The sequence below is a fragment of the Opisthorchis viverrini genome (genome assembly GCF_000715545.1).
Source record: "Opisthorchis viverrini unplaced genomic scaffold opera_v5_8, whole genome shotgun sequence".
NCBI lineage: Eukaryota > Metazoa > Platyhelminthes > Trematoda > Opisthorchiida > Opisthorchiidae > Opisthorchis > Opisthorchis viverrini.
The window spans coordinates 4,253,483-4,270,023 of record NW_008751664.1 but is presented as its reverse complement, the minus strand read 5'-3'; the positions used below and the strand labels follow the sequence as shown (position 1 = coordinate 4,270,023).

General features: G+C 43.6%; 1 protein-coding gene across 1 annotated transcript in view; it reads left to right on the top strand.

Annotated features, from left to right (window-relative positions):
• T265_00836 (hypothetical protein) overlaps window positions 1–16,541 on the top strand; it is a gene marked incomplete at both ends in the record, with an annotated part of 89,739 nt that overhangs the window by 71,297 nt on the left and 1,901 nt on the right. Inside the window, 11 exons of the mRNA XM_009164708.1 lie at window positions 45–351; window positions 1,394–1,563; window positions 2,370–2,619; window positions 3,466–3,670; window positions 5,394–5,666; window positions 6,912–7,162; window positions 8,467–8,612; window positions 12,669–12,720; window positions 12,825–12,894; window positions 13,977–14,185; window positions 14,394–14,766. Of these exons, the coding sequence (XP_009162972.1) occupies window positions 45–351; window positions 1,394–1,563; window positions 2,370–2,619; window positions 3,466–3,670; window positions 5,394–5,666; window positions 6,912–7,162; window positions 8,467–8,612; window positions 12,669–12,720; window positions 12,825–12,894; window positions 13,977–14,185; window positions 14,394–14,766 (2,306 nt within the window). The remainder of the gene's footprint in view (window positions 1–44; window positions 352–1,393; window positions 1,564–2,369; window positions 2,620–3,465; window positions 3,671–5,393; window positions 5,667–6,911; window positions 7,163–8,466; window positions 8,613–12,668; window positions 12,721–12,824; window positions 12,895–13,976; window positions 14,186–14,393; window positions 14,767–16,541) is intronic.

Sequence of the window (16,541 nt, the reverse complement as noted above, 5' to 3'; positions counted from 1 at the left end):
TCAGCGCACCTATTTCCTCATAAAGTTATCGGTTCTCTTTGCAGTGATCTTGAAAGGGCAGTAACGACGAATCGGTCAAAAGAAGAAAAGATTGAATACTTACAATCCGAGCTAACGCGGTTACAGTCTTTGCTAGCATCAACAGAGAAGGAGCTGCGTCGACTGAAGAACGAGCTGCGAGAAGTTCAAAGTGATCCGAGTTCCACCGAAGCAGTGAAATATTTGATTTCGCGGATCGAACATTTGGAGCGTCAGCTTTCGAAATCAGCGGCCGCACATCAGGGTGCTTTGAGACAAAAAGAGGCTCACATTGAGCAGCTGGAAAGAGAGCACTCGGAAACGTACGAGCAGGTCAGTATCGCTCTCTCTTTAGCACTGTGCGATACTTGAGGCCATAGTAAGGCCAAAGTTCAGCAATTTTCTTATACGTTACAAAACGGCAGGAGATAGAATCGTTACAAAAACACAAGCAAACCTTACATTATTTTTGCTGCTGCATTCCAATACATACCATATTCTAAAATGGTGCTGAATGACAGTTTTGGTGTTCTACGATGTGCAAGTGAACTATTCCATGCAAACGGCGTTCACATGTAGTATTATGTAACCATAATCAAAGGAAGAATCCTGAGCTAACTGGTCAATTATTACGATTTTAGCTGTTTAACTTATCACTTACCAAAACAAGTTACGTGTGGTTGATCAGGTGGCTTTCGGTCAGTTCGTCTAGCGTGGCACTCGACCGCGCACTGGTGATCTCACCTCGATTGGTGCCAAGACGTTTGCAAGCTAATTGCCAAGCTCGGCAGACAGATCAACGGCCACCTGATCAACCCCCGATAGCGCACCCAAGCTACAGTTATTCCTGTGCATGAGTGTTCTTGTAACTTTTCTCTTTCTATACACGGTATTCCGTCACTGTCGATGCAGTACTTTGACATCGACTATGACAATCTGTTACTCTGCGGATGGCTTAAATTAAGTTGGTTCATCCTTAATCTAGAATCATATGCGTGCTAAGCGGGGCACCAAGAGCATTCTCAGTAGATTTCCAAGAATCTTCTAACTAAGACTTTCGAAAAAACATCACTTTGGAATGTGTTGCATTATCAGTAATGGGGTGCAGTGTAGCCCAGATTTCGATAAAAAAACGTTTGTATTCCATTCCAACCCCCACTTTTATCACTGTGTTTGGCTAACCTGTTCCTAAAATTTGTGTAAATCTCAGTTGTCCAGTTTATTACGTATAGTTGTCATCTTGTTGTCCAGCTCCATGCATTTGTCTACCGTCTTTAGAATTAAAAGCTGCACCAGCCGTCCCAAGGAGTGGGTCACCTTACTTTACCTATCAATATCCAAATGATATTGACCCAACTTGTTCGTCTTATTTCAGCTGAGTTCAGAACGAAAAATGGTTCTTACCCTCCGGGCGCAGCTGGTAGAAGAGAAAATAAAGGTGCAACAGAAGTCCTCCTTGTTTGACTGGATCACAAACGCCTTGAAACAACTTGGTGTTCCAAAGTCTAGACTGGAGGAGCTGTTCATCACAGAGAATACTGATGAGTAAGTAGGCTGCAGTTTGAAAAAAGGTCTTATTTATACCTTCTCGTCGTCATTGCTGTATGAGTTGAGTCTATTGTTATCATACGATTCTGTGAAATAACGGTCAATAGGCAATACTGGTAGCCTTTGAGCGTAGGTGAATGACATAGGGGATTGCACATCAGATCTGGCAACAGAATCACCAGTCATTCATGTATGTGCCGTAGCCGACAGTGCAGAGAATGATAAATGTGTGTATTTGGATATAATTCCTTACAGAGTGAAGTTTTGAGGACGACTTTATCCTAACTACGCCACACCACCTAGTAAACACGTGCACTCTTTTAAGTTCAATAAAGAACGTGCGGGTTGCATCTTCCATCATGTTCAACACCGTCATTATTATTGTCATCGACAGTAAGCCGCTGCGGTAACACTGGTGCACTACTGCCGTACAACCATGTCAGTGTACTCGGATGTGGCTCTGTGACGAAGAGGAGGAGAGGGACCTATAGTCAGCCTATCACAAGCAACCGATATACTTACACCTACATGCAATCACTCGGGGAATGCGAGTATGATCTAACAACACATACCCTGTTGGTCTCAGTTAGCGGCCGTTTTTATCAGCGCCACCGGCCAAATTTAGTGAAAGTCACATGGATGTTGCCCTAGAAGGTGTGTATCAGCGACACCATCCGCACTTTTTGTAATCATCCTTACGTTCTGCCACTTCGTGCCACCTTCTCAAGTACTCAGTGTAACATCTTTTACTTTGTTTGACTCCTACAGGCTTCAATATTCTTGTCCTCTCGTTCATTATTTAGTTGTGCCGAACAACTTGAAATCCTTATACGAAGCCACATAACGAAGCAAGTGAAAGAGAGGGATAAGGAAATCCAGTGCTTGAAGCAACAGTTGCGAGGATCTTCCGTCACACTCTCATCCGATTCACATCGTTCTGTTGATGATATCTGCAACTACGGTCCAGTTGGTTATACTGCCTCAGTGGGGAAGAACCACAGGTCGGCAGACGAACCTGAAAACTTGGAACAACCCAAAGACTGCATGATTCAAGTAGGAACAAAGGTAGCGTTTCCACATGTCCGCCTATAGCTTTGCTTGATTCGGTTGTATGATAATGACTGCTTCAAATGCCTTTTAGAGAGGAAGAAACATCTTCAGTGGACTGAGAAACAATTGTATTTCAACCATGCTTTTTTCGTTCGATGAATTCGTGACACATGTTTTTTGCATTATGAATGATGCCTATAAGGCAGTGCGAAGTCCTGTTGTACTGAGCTTCAACCATTTTCAGCGTTCAAACAGATTGCTTTTTCCTTACTTTTTGGTTCGTATGAAAATGTCTTACAACTAAAGAGACCTAAGGGAGACCTCCGGTCACCTGCCTCATTTTCAAGTAGCTGAGTTTCCTACGTATTACTTTCTTGTTAGAAACTATTCTGAGCTGGTTCTGAAATCCCAACTAACACATAAAGGATAATCGGTGAACTGGCCGCCTGTTCAGTTTATCAGGCATTCGTTTGAAGCAGCTTGTCCGGCTCACATTCATTTAGTTCTGTAGCCCCCCGGGACTGACTACTGTCCCGGAATGTCACTTCTTTCGAGTTTCATGAAGCGGGTTCTCTACCACTTGGTCGAACCATTTGTTTTTTGGAAGAGAATGTGTGAAAGACAGATGCTGCATCTCCACTGTAAATTATCGTATTCAGTAAGTTCAGTCGTTACTCTCTGCGCCAGCCAGAAGACAAGTGGGCAAAATGACCATATGGAGGGATGTTGATTAAAAATTGATCAGATATAGCATGGAGATCAGTAGATCTCATCATAACATGCAATACCTTACACTGATTCACAAAGCTAATTCGTGGCATTCGCTTTCGCTTCTACTCTGCTTAACAGAACAACCTTCATGAGGAGTTCCAGCCGAAAGACGATGTCAAAGTCGGAGATCAAATTGGACAGTTCGTTTCAGTCCAGCCACAACTCAATGAACTTATCGGTACAAACGCGCGCCTCCAGGTCGAAAACACCACTCTGCACAGCCATGTAGACAGTTTAAATGCACAAAATTCAAAGCTTTCAAACCGATGTGTCGAACTTGAAGGTGAGCTTTCTACGTTCTGTGCGTAGATTGTAGGGCTATGCAAGACACATGATTTAGGAAATAATCGAGTGAACATATCTTTGTGTGATCCATGGGAACTGTTCGGGAAATAATGTTCCCCCAATGGAAACTACTCGCTGCCTGCAGGAACAGATGGCAAAGAAAATTCGGAGCGATAAAGTCTTGCTAGCCTGTGAATTCTAATAAAAGTGGTATGCTAGTGCAGCTGAAAGTGCGGCGAGGCAAAGACTGCAACCAACCGGCGTTCTTCATCTATGCGTTTTTAGTCCCTTCAAAGCCGAAAGCTATACCCTAAATCGTCTGTTCAATAAATTCATACAGCTCAACTAACACTACGCTTCACATGAATATTCGGTAGCGCATTCATTCAGTTGACACCTTCATCCGTCGGTCGTTTATCCACGTCGCTCACAAATGTCGGCCGATTCAGTATCACATGCCCCATTCAAGCCTCCAAAACAATGAAGTCAAATAACTCTGGCTCGTGTTAAACATCAGCTTTTTCTGAAAAGTTTGAGAAACAATGGGTAGAGTTATTTCTGGGTAACTTTCGCCTTCGACACAAAAGCCTCAGTTCAATAGCAGTCCGAATTGAGGTCAGCAATGGGCTTCGAGGGTGTGGGTAGCCAATAGATTGGGTAAAGTTGCAATTCAAAAATGAACCGACCCAAGTTTCATGACTCATACAAGACACGAGCATCTGGAGTTGTCCGGAGGAAGCCACACACAGACAACCTCAGGGTAACGTTCGAGAAAGGAAAGACGCCAAGCTCATTGTTGATGCAGTAGATTGATCGCCTTTCGGTTGGAAGGACTAGGGACTACAAACACAATACAAAGACTGCACTACATATGGTAGTCAAGGAACTACACGCCAATATTGGTTAACTTAAGAATGAATAGACCACCAAGGAATGCAGTTGCATATCAGGCAGCAACGACAGAACATGCATTAGACACGACACAGAATAACTTGGGAAAATCAGGATTTACACCACAATGGCTGTTAGTAAAGTCAGTGGAAATCCTCAAGCTTTCCAGTGCAAATATATTTGATGAGGTAGAGCTGGCGAGCGTGTGCAGAATGGCCTTAAGTCTCCCGTGTTGACACCTGGCGGTGTCCAGTTATTACTCAAGAGAAACCGCTTATATCCAGATAGAAAGCCCACCCAAAAGTTTCAATTACTCCTTTCCGCTAATCCACGCGTCTTGGCACCAAGTCACCCCAAAGACCACCAAAAGTGTGCACCAATTTCCAGACTCAGTTGTCATGAACCAGAAATACCAAACTCGTGTATGCTATTCGGTGTTACCCTTATCCACACTAACTGACAAAACAAAAGAATTCCTCAGCATACACATACCACTGCTTAAGTGTTCTTTCAGTGGGATTTTTTGATGATCGGTTCTTCGTATGTCATAAAACTCAACCAACCTTGTGACTTAACCGTTCCCGAAACGATGACTTCTCGATCGGTTCCAAGAATTTCCTAACCGACCGAGTATATCAGTTTTTTTATTTACACTTTCGTCCATATTTCCGTGACATTTGATCAGCGCTCTGCGCCCAACTTTCTCATTCAATTCAATACCACATGATTTGATCTGCAGCCGGTGCTTCAGTAGTTGAACGCAAAAGTTGCAATCGTCACATTTATCTGCTTACCTTACCTTACCTCTTTCGGTTGAACTTCCCATGCAGCGGAAACAAAACGCCTACGTTCGATGGTTGAATCGGCCCATACAGCAGAGATAAACGTGTCTGCAGACTACTATCACCTGCAAAAGCTGCATGAAAGACTCAGTCAGGACTTTGAATCGTTGACAAGAGATTTGAAGGAATCAAAAGAAACTCAAAGGCGGCTTAAGAATGATTTGTTTAATGCGCGTACACAGTTGGGGAAGCTACAGTCGGCGTCTGAGGAGGTACGCAATTTGAAGGAGGCGCTTGAATCGGAGAGAGGAAATTTGAAAGGTCAGTATGGACTATCTAAAATGACTTTTTTCGGAAAATTTCTCACTTGCTTTTATTTACGAATTCTACGGGTATCGTCGAACAAGAACGAAAAGCATAAACAGTGGTACATTGTATGGTCCCCAAACAGTCAGTCCTTCTAGCCGACATATCTTTCGGTTCGACGCGGGTGTGTTCTTTTTCGTGCCGTCGATATAGAGATCTAGCGACGTGAGTGAGACGGAGGTACATACGCTTGTGTTGGGATACAGTTGATCACATTGCCAAATTAGCCCGATTTAAAAGCGGTTTGAGCATTTACTCTTGATATATCTGATCGCATTGCTCGTGCGGCCTAATGAAAACAACCTTTCGAGATTTTCTCGATTGCGATGGAGCAGTAGTTTTCCCAACGTAGCCCAAGCAACGGGAGACTCATCCCACTCACAGCTGGGTCCTTTTTTTATGGTGCCCTTTAGCTTAGTGTTAGTGTACTGTGGTTTGTCTATTGAAAGTGATAGATCACTGATGTTTCAATACATGCCTAGATCATTGAATCCGAAGTTTATCAGAATTAGATCTGGAATACCACCACACAAGTGTACATCGTAGCCGATATTTCAAGGCAGTTATGAAGTAGACTGTTTTCACTGAATTATCTGAAAGTTGTGGAGAGGCAGGACGTCCAACAGCAATGGCCCAATAAAATTTGCCATGATCATCACCACCATCAACAAAATCGTCACATACCTTAAGTAAAAAATATGCATCCGTGTTTCGGTGGAAAATACGAGGTCCAGGTTGGCCCGGATGTCACTATTGAAGTTGTTTCCCAAGCACCCAATCCGTCGGCTTCCATTTCTACTTTGCATCTCAGTATGCCACTTGTAAGAATAATGAGACACTACTACTACACTAATCCCACAAGCCATTGGGCTGTTTCAGCTGACAGTAGGCGCAACTGATATCGACCACGGACATCTTGGGAGGTTAGTCTGGCAGTGCAGAAGAATCTGATCATAAGCGTTGATACATAGTGATTTAACCCTTCTCTATTCCCCCCATCTCTGAATCTACACACAGTCAAACTATCGGGAAAGTGCGTTCACTGATTTTGAGTCAGTGTTCTATTCGCTCATCCTTCATGGGTGACTGACCTTTAGCTGTTATATGGAATTATCCAGGTTGATTGCTTTGTTCCACAGATGAACTTAGAAAAATACGGCAAGGAGTGAGCATTGTTTCTAATTTGCATACCTATTATAGGCGAAGCGAGGCAAATTGTTCTGTTAAGAGAAGATTGTGCTAGATTACGAAGTCAAGTTGAATTGATAACGGAGTCGCGGGATCGGGAACGCATGGAGAAAGTGGCTGCCATTGAGAAAGTCCGCGAGTATCGCCGACAGCTTGACCAGACAGAGGATCGAGCAAGCCAGATCAACTTGGAACTGGAAACCCGGCAAAATGTGGACAAGAAGCTCCAGACAGATCTAGCCGAGTTGCGATCTCGAGTGCAGGTTTGTTATTTAAACTTATCTGCTCACATAGCAGCTTCCAACATATTCCCCGTTCACACAATTCGATTCTGCGTAGGTATTTGTTCACAAATGATGATTGCAATTACAATTGCAGTATAGTAATGCGAGTTAGCGATTCAACAGTCAACTGATCCTTTCCTTAGCTATGTAGGTCGTCGTTCCGTTAGTCAGGCGTCAGGTTCCGACCATATTTTCCACTTGACTGTATATGACTGTAATCAGAACCAGATATATCGCGTTCTTTTTATGGGAACTGCAACTAGGGCCAGAAACTGTAGACGACACATTTTGCAGGCAAGTAGCCTACAACAGAAGATAAGAGAGAATGGACTAGCGGTCGAATTTCAAAATTTAAAAAGATCCGCAACTCTCAGCAGAGTTGGCATCTTGTTCAGCTCTTTCTGGTCATGTTCTATCTGCGAGGTTACGCTACCCGGCATCCAAAACAAGAGAAAGTTATCAGTCATCCCAGAAGAGATGCTCTCCTGATGTTCGCTTTTGGCTGACATATTTTTGGCAACACGCCAGATTTAGTGTTGTAGGTGTATTCGTTTGTTGTGCACGTCCATATGCGCAGCTTTCTCGCCAGTGGGCTGATGTATTTAACTAACCCTCTCCACTCGAACGGCGCGCGATATTCTTCGCGCACGCCTGCGTAATACCGTACTCTTAAGTCACTTCGTCTATTTACCAAAACGTGACCGCCGCGAATAGAAAGAGTTCCCATCAACCTTGAAAGACAAAAAAGACTAATTTATTACGTAGTGCCTCTGGAGCTGACTACACGCAATGATGAACAAAACCTGTCAAGAACTGTTGGAAAGCAAGAGTGCAAAAGCAGGTAATTGGTACAAGATAACTACTGCACCACTGCCAAATTAAATGACAGACTGTATAGACAATTTTTACGGCGCGGTGGAGGAGTCTGCCTATTTTGTGAAGACTTCTGTGACAAGAGTCTAGAATGCCCTCGGACGTGCTTGAAACGACGAAAATTCCGGACATACTTTCACAAAGTTGCACTTATCTGTCGAAGTTCGCGTGGCTGGCTTGTCGACCAAAACCGAGATTGGAAAGGATGTGGATGCCTAGAAACGCCCATTGGAAAGCATCATGAATAGGTAGTGAACCGGTTCTCCTTCGGAACACGAATCGATCTTAGTATACTTTCAAGAGATATCTACATAGCCAGAAAATTTCCTGCTAGATGTGAATAGACTTTGAAAGAAAGACTTTTGAGGTACTTGTAAGTAGGATCTAACTTTCTTTTGTCCTGTTGTCAGATTGTTACCGAAGCCAATAACAGGCTGGAAGGAGAAAATCGCTCGTTGATGTTGCAACTCCAAGGTTTAGTTGGACAAAATCAAGAACTTCTGACGTCAACTCTGGAAACGTGTGGAAAGAGAGTTACCGAGGAACGTGCTTTAAGGTGAGGGAGGCACTGACTACACTTTAATGTTCAGTTAGTGTTTGGTTGCCCCTCCAAACTGCCTTTCTGTATACATTCGGTCTTCGCTGGTTTAGCTGTCATTACCCTTTTTACAAAGTGTCTACTCATTCAGGTTACGCTAACTTTTGGGCATCTTTTGTTTTCCACGTTCAGCTTTGGAGTTTCGCACTGTCCCCCTAGTTCTTGGAAATATTCTGTTGGTAACTGTCTGGATCTTCTCCCTGAATAAAGGCCAAAGTTGGTAGGTTTTCTAGGTAGGACGATCCGTTCAGCCAAGTAGTATAACTCTGGGAAATATTCTGTTGGTAACTGTCTGGATCATCTGCCTGAATAAAGGCCAAAGTTGATAGGTTTTCTAGGTAGGGCGATCCGTTCAGCCAAGTAGTATAACTCTAGTTGTAAACACTAGCCAAACAGTTACAAGCCTGTTTTTTCAGATGTAGAATCACTGCAGTGCAACAGCATTTCGTCTCAAACAATCGTTCTGTAGAGCTCGCTGTTTTAGTAACTGTGGTATGGTAAACGCGCGATTTCTCAGATGTTCTTGCCAATTTGACTCATTCAAGGGAACGGCTGTTATCGTTGCAACGACAAAAACAACATTTGGAGGACAAGCTCATGGACCAGTATCGGAACATATCCCAACCTAAGAAGTGCGTTTACATCTATTCATAATAATATCTGTAATAATCTGGTGCATTCTTCGGCTTCATACAATGCAACATTTTATGAATGCTTCCAGTGTGGTTTATCGCAGACAATTTCTCGTACAGTATGTTATTGACGCCCGAGTTTATTTTGCCAACAGCCTCTAAGACACGCTACTTGTTTGTTATCAGCTAGTAATTTTCTCAAAACAGCTGGATATTCCCAGGACCTAGAGTTGATGCTGTTACTGCATTCATAGTTGGACTCCTGTCCAAGTAATTTAGTCAATACACAAGATGGAGGTAAATCTGTCGTATTTCTCCTTGCATCCCGGGTATGACAAGGACGTACTTGTGCGGTATGTACTAAGAACAAATCAAAACACCTCATCACCTTGCACAACTTCAACCTGTTTGTTAGTTTTGAGTGCGTGATGATGCTGGGATATGTGGTGATCTACTTTGCTAGTCTTCTGTCTCTCAATTTCCTGCTATACTGTCACGTAGGTCCTGCTGCCCTGAACTGATATGATCTAATAGCTAACTAGATTAAATTTTTCCGGGCCGACTACGCCAATATTAATTCATCCTGTCTGTTTTTTAATTGATTAGATTACGATAGAACGACCGATCAATAAGATTACGGTCACTCCCTTTCTTGGTGTAGTGAACTGTTCGTCATTTTTTCCGGTGCAACTTGGATACTCCCATAGGTCCTTAAGCCTTCAGGAGGGGTTCAGTCGGCTAGAAATTAAACAAGGATTGCCTTCGATATGATCGCGGTGTTCATACGTGGAGTTGAGTTACGCACGTATACCGTAAAGTCAAACAAGATTGAAAATATCGGAAAATCTTCAGCAAGATTGAGCGAATGCAAGATGTTTACAGTTATTCCGGGTAAATTGGTCGCTACTGGCCTTTCAGAATTATACAAATTCAATCGAACAAAAATTTCCATTATTAGGGAAGAACCATTGAAAAGACCACTTTTATTACACCACCTTCATACCCACACAACGGCTTACTCCCAAGAGAGATTGAGAGGATAAACGTTTCTCACTCACCTACGTGAAATACACACAAATGACTTGAAGAATCGACAGTATCGTATTCGATTGAATTCGAGTCTAGACCACATTTTTGTTTCAGTCTCATCCCAGAGCAGATGGATGTAGAGTGAGTTCGTTAATCTGATGTTGCGCAACACTGCACGAGCACTTGACTTGCACGATGCCTGAAATAAATGTGACAGTTATTTCTGGAGACCTTTTGTCGTCGTTCAGGCTGATCAGTTCGCTCAGTTCTAGATCAAATTCATTTTCAATTTATGCATCATTTATTGCTCAGCTAAACCGTGGCCCAAAGTTAGCTTGAAGATCATCAATCAGGGTATAAGTCAGTATACATTTTAAAAATTTCGTTAATCCCTTCGTTGTTCGTTGGATTTAAACCGGGGATGCAGTTCATATGAGCTGAAAGGTGGTTTCTAAGTAATTTGAAACAGTGAGGCCTAACACAGCCTGCCAGCGCGATGTGTGCTGGTTTGCACGTTATTTACTTTGAGTTCACATTTGCCGTGCGTTTTCAATGTTGTTTCCGTGGTAGGCACCTGAGTGCACCCTATTCCAACTTTTTTGAAACCGACACATGATTTTCTCTGATCGTGTGACTCACCATCCTAGTTGTTTATCCTTTTCACTTGAGATCTCGTCCTATCAGTGAAGCCAATGTAAGCTGAGAAACACTGTATAGTTGTTTAATTTTTATTGGGACGCATCAGCTGTACAAATCTCACGAAACTGCGGGAAATTCCGAACCCGCAACTTCGCGGCTGGTAGCTGTTCGCTCGCAAGAAGCTGATCTGCAGTGTAGTTAACTCCCCATTGGGGCTGGAGAAACCAGCCACTCGGTTAGGATCGAGAGAGTCAGGAAGAATAGGGAGTTCAGCGGGGACATCAGACTGAAGAAGGCGTTAATGGTTGGTCACAGGGTAGGGAGAGCGATAAGGGCAAAAATGAACATCCAGCTCTCTTCCCCCTCCCCACCCCACCCCCAAAAAAAGAGCCGGAAATTAGTTTTGAACATATCAAACAAAGGCAAATGGCGGATAAGAGCACAAGATTTACCTTTGAAATTAGTATTTCAGGAAAGGGCGGTTCAGTGGTTCCGGAGACTAGAATCTCCGGATGTTAGTGGGCTGAGTTGACAATAGTTCAGGCTATGCATGTCGTGAAATGGGACAGCGGGACACCTGACGGCGATTAGAGTTGGTTCCTATAGTATGTCAGGTTGTAATGTCTTATTATGTTGGGAGGCAGCCAAACTCGGAGCAGCGTACTCCACAAGACTCACGTAGCAGAACAGCTGCGTATATGTTGCATGTCCTGTGCGTTCATATCAATATCTGTTTTTTTTCACTGTTGCATGTATTGTCAGCACTAGAGTGAAGTTTATGGCAATTTTTAGAAACGAAATGTGTGGTTCCCTTTACTAATGTATATTACCATGCTGCCCCTCCATCAGTATACTGTCTTTCAGGCCGTTTCCACCGTTACTACTGCGTAGCTATGTTGCATTAAGATATGTCCCTTCCTGTGGTCATTATCCCTAAGTACGGAGCATTTGCAGGTTCTTTTATTAAGGTGAACCTCCTGCATAATGAACTCGCTGACATTCGGAAAAAGTTTTTTGTCAGGATTTTTCAATAACTAATCTGCGGGCGGCACTAGTCTGGACTCATATGCATATTTGTGTTAACAAAATGCCAGCTACACCAGAGCCCATTTTTACGACAGTGTTACCTTTTTTCAAAGGACATAACAGTCGCGCGGGCTTGTTAGTCCGCGGTTGCAGAACACTTATCACATACTGAGGTGGAAGGAAGGGATCAACTTATGGACCATATTCGGGGACAGCGAAAGCGCTGTCCTTGAAATACTGAGGAGAGAGAGAGAGAGAATTCGTACACTTTGGAGGTAGGATTACTTTTTCACTTCATTTGTCCAATCGAGGCCAGTCAACCAGGACACCGAATTTGCGTACTTTGACTAGAATTGTTTGAAATCAGGGTTGCACGTCTCCATTCAAAAATGTGTAATCCTGACTGTGGTGCCCTACACCTACTTCCGTTACTTTAGTGGATGAAGGAGTGGCTCACGTTCCCACATAAACATATTATCGGTAATAGGCCTTTTGGAAACTTTTCGAGGAGAGTCTACCAAAGGGACGCAGCAGTTTCACAGCCGCTTAGTTTCGATCTTACTAGAATCAGCACACGCTTTTTGATAGTAAAATTCCACAGACAAAATCCCGATTTCGTACTTTTTTGTTACGGCATATTGTCTTCTGATGTAACTGTGATTCAAGCAGTTCTGTTCACTCTTTTTAGGGCCAATCGAAGGATGAACTTGATGCAAAAAGCCCGCGCTGCACTAGTCAAGGTGAGTTTTCGTCAACTACTCCACTAATGAATCCACGTATAAACTCAAGTTATATTCACTTGGGGAAAGCGAGCTAACTACCAGTCTCTTACCATGCTTTCCAGCGTAAGGATTTAAACACAACTCCACCGAAACGGGCAACCGTGTCCGGGACAATTCGTGGCTGCGGACAATGTGAGTTGGCCCTTTTGCATTGAAAAGTGAGATGGTGCGATCACTAGATTGTTTCAGTGCCCAATACACTTGGCAAGCTCTCGGGTGAGACGCCATTTGTCTTCCGGTCCCTTTTGGTTGGAACTAAGACCCAAAATTCAACCCGTATTACTCACTTGCATTGGATTGTACTTGTATTTCAATGAAACCTCAGTATGCGCTTAAAGACTTCAGTTACCTACGTACGTGAGACTGCCTTTGATGAACGAATTTAAAGCACGCCGAGTTGTCAGATTGACGAGTTCTGAAACCAACTAATCAAGATTGAAACTAGTGGTCCACGTTAAGAGATCATCTGAGTTGCGCTAGAAGCTTATGGGAGAGGACCCAACTTGTGTATGGCTGAAACGGGCTATAATTGCCGTGGGTGGCTGAAAAGTCATGCATGATGGAAGCCGAAGGTGAAATTTAAATATACTATATCAAGAGGAATGCAGAACCGTTATGTCGGGATCACATCGCTAACAATAAGATACGTCAATTTCTACATTTAGTTTCCTTTGGTCCTATCAGTGCGTCGCCCACCTTCGGCTTGCAACAAATAGTTGAGGAGTTCTGTACATACCAACTCAAAATTCCTCAAAAATCCGGTGGGCGGGTTTTTTTTGGTATGTCGAAAACCTGAGTATTCCGAGGTATAAAAGAACAGTGAAAACCAAGGAAAACAAACGGGATTCTTGATAGCCTCGCCGACTAGACTCTCCCACAAATTAGTTGGAAGCCCCTTGTCTTTCTTCAAACAACTGTGATTTTTAGTCACCGGTTGGTACTGCGGAGATATATAACCAGGGTGCACACTCTGTGTGCAGGTTTTCTGAACGAAATTCGATTATTAACTCCACCGTCGGGCAGCCATTGTGCCAGGTACGATGGTAATTAACGACGATAGTGCTGTCATTTGCAACCTTGCCGTTGACTTAATTAGATCTCACTGCGAGTGGTTTGGTTGCGATGCTGCTTGGGAACTCAACCTTCCATATCATCCACGCCATCTTAGCTACTCCTGTTCGTTCACTCGTTTGTGGTTATGTTTTTCGTTTCAGCAAGCAACAATTCAGAATTTTCACAATCCAAAGATTCAGTGCCCACCGAAACGGGCTCATCGCCCGGCATGATCATATCACCAAACAAGCGCCTAACACCCGGTTCCGTGTCAATTTACGACCGACATCCAGACGAGTTGGACACCGGAGAGTTTCAAGCTTTTCTTCGTCGTCTCGAAGCATCTAGCAAAACGGATCATGCCCATCGAGTAAGTATTTTTTACAGGGATTGTAACATGACTGCATAACCCTGACCACAATTGACGCAAATAACGTTATTATGACGCGTTGGTACAAGGAATTGGTTGAGAGTTAAGTCTTTCTCAGAATACCATTGGACAGCCTCAAACAACGCCTAAAATATCTCGCTCGCATTAACATAAAAGCTTCAATTTATCGTGTCTTTCTTTCGTTCAGCCAAAAGTCGACGACAAGACGCATTCACAGAGGCAATCAACCGTCCCAGTCCCAAGCTGCGGGGGTCTACTAAATGCAACTTCGAATAGAACCGCAACACTGCCGTCGTCGGTGGTTTCATCAACTGCAGACGCTCTCTGCGGAGCTAAGTATCCTAACGGAGACCAAGCAAACCACGAACAGTCACAAAGGACGTCTAAGCTGTGTCGCTCCATATCTTCGCAACTGATAGATGGAAACCAGAAGCATCATTTTCCACACATGTCCACGCATGGCGGTAATCTGTCCACCAATCCGGCTCGTTCGGTTCTGTCTGATCAGACCTCAGCAAAGGTGCCAGACAACGGGAATGCTGCAGGCAACGCTCGGTCGCGTAAGTCAAATATAACTCACCAAATGAGTTGCGTTTTTTGTTGACCTGTTCGTCGAGCTCTGAACCTGGCTCGCAAACTTTTCATCGCCAGGCGTCGTCAAGTTGTGATTTTCCGATAAAATCGCAAAGTAAGCTTTGATAAATCAATATTGGTGAATTGACTAAAACTGAGAGAACTGGCTTGTATCTCATTTATGGTTACCAAACGCACAGCGGGAATTTCATGTTGCATGAAACTAGTCTGAATTCTAGACATTTTTCAGAATGATCGCCTTGTATTCATGTTGGAGACAGATGGCTTTCTTTGCGCACTGTGTACTCGGGTCCATACTCAACATTTTCCTAACCCCGTCAGATCGAAACTAATGCCCCTTGGGTATCCGGACGATACCGACGTCTTACCACGATAACGCTCGCTAATGCGTTCCTAGAGATCACCTTCTATTCCGCTAAGCACACTTGTGACGAGTGAGTGTGACAGTGAAGTGCACATCGGTGACTTTGGACAGCGTCCCGAGTAGTCCATTTGGTGCAGCACTCCCCTGAGAGATGAGTGACTGAAGGATTAGGCCCAGCCTCAGGAATGTCTTTTGCATCATACGTACTTGGGTCTATATGCCCGATTTTTTAAACTCATTTCTGTTCTCGCCAATCTTGTTAGTGTCGGCAATCGTTGAAGTGTTCCTCTGTGGTTGTTAGACAATTTTTGTTTCGCCTTGAGGGACAGGAACATCCTATTCCATATCTACAAATCTGGCTCATACACACTGATTATCAGTTCTCCATTTCATTCAGGTTTTTCCTCACTGGAGATTTTAATGCTCAAAGGCCCTCCAATAAGTATATTGCTGAATTCAAAGACGAGTTACACGCGTTTTCTTTCTATCAACCTGTGCTACCCTAAGTGTTAAGTTTAATCGTTCAAATATATACACACACATCTATAGTTGTTTACGAACACTTACTGGAAGTTTAATTTCCGAAAGGATGCTCCGCACATCAACGGTTAAGCCCACCCATAACAATAATGGATCGATAAGCAGTTTCACCACCATAGTGATAAGACGCTCGTGGCCGAACAGCCAAGTGTTCCCACTACTAGCCGGGAGATAGCGCCTTCGAAACTCCTTTGAGTTTCGTAAGATGCACACTGCTGTTGATTCCTAATAAAGATGAAACAGCTGTACAGTGCTTCTCGGCACAGTTTGGCCTCTCTTACAGAACGAGATCTCATTTGGAAAGAGACAGAAGCTTATTTAATGGAGAGATCCGTAATTCAACGTACGAATCAGCAGCCTGACCAGGAGTCAAGACATAATGACGAATAGATGGGCGGTTACTTTAGAAGAGCTAGGAGCGTGCGACTGACAGTTACGACTGATTTACATGGCTGGGTTCGTCGACTGATGATTAAGTGAACCTTACGGCTGGTTTTCGTCATAACGAAACTCGTAGTACACCAGAAGCCGACAGGAAAGCCAATAACTTTGAGAGACGAGGTATTTTGTCGGGTGGAATTCGAATAGCGTTAGCCGGCTGGTGCAGGAAATCTACATGTTGCTTCTTTGCGAAACAGAAGCTACACCAACATGTTAGTGCGGTTTTTGAAAACTATCATACCAACTTCGTTTAGGGATGGGACCCTTTACTACTTAAACGTAAGGGTATCCGAGTTGTAATCGAAAACGGTTTTGTGGTTGCAACTCGAAGGGAGTACGGGAACTAAGGTTCTACCAGGTTGTCCAATTTTACATGAGAGCGATCGAAAAACCAAG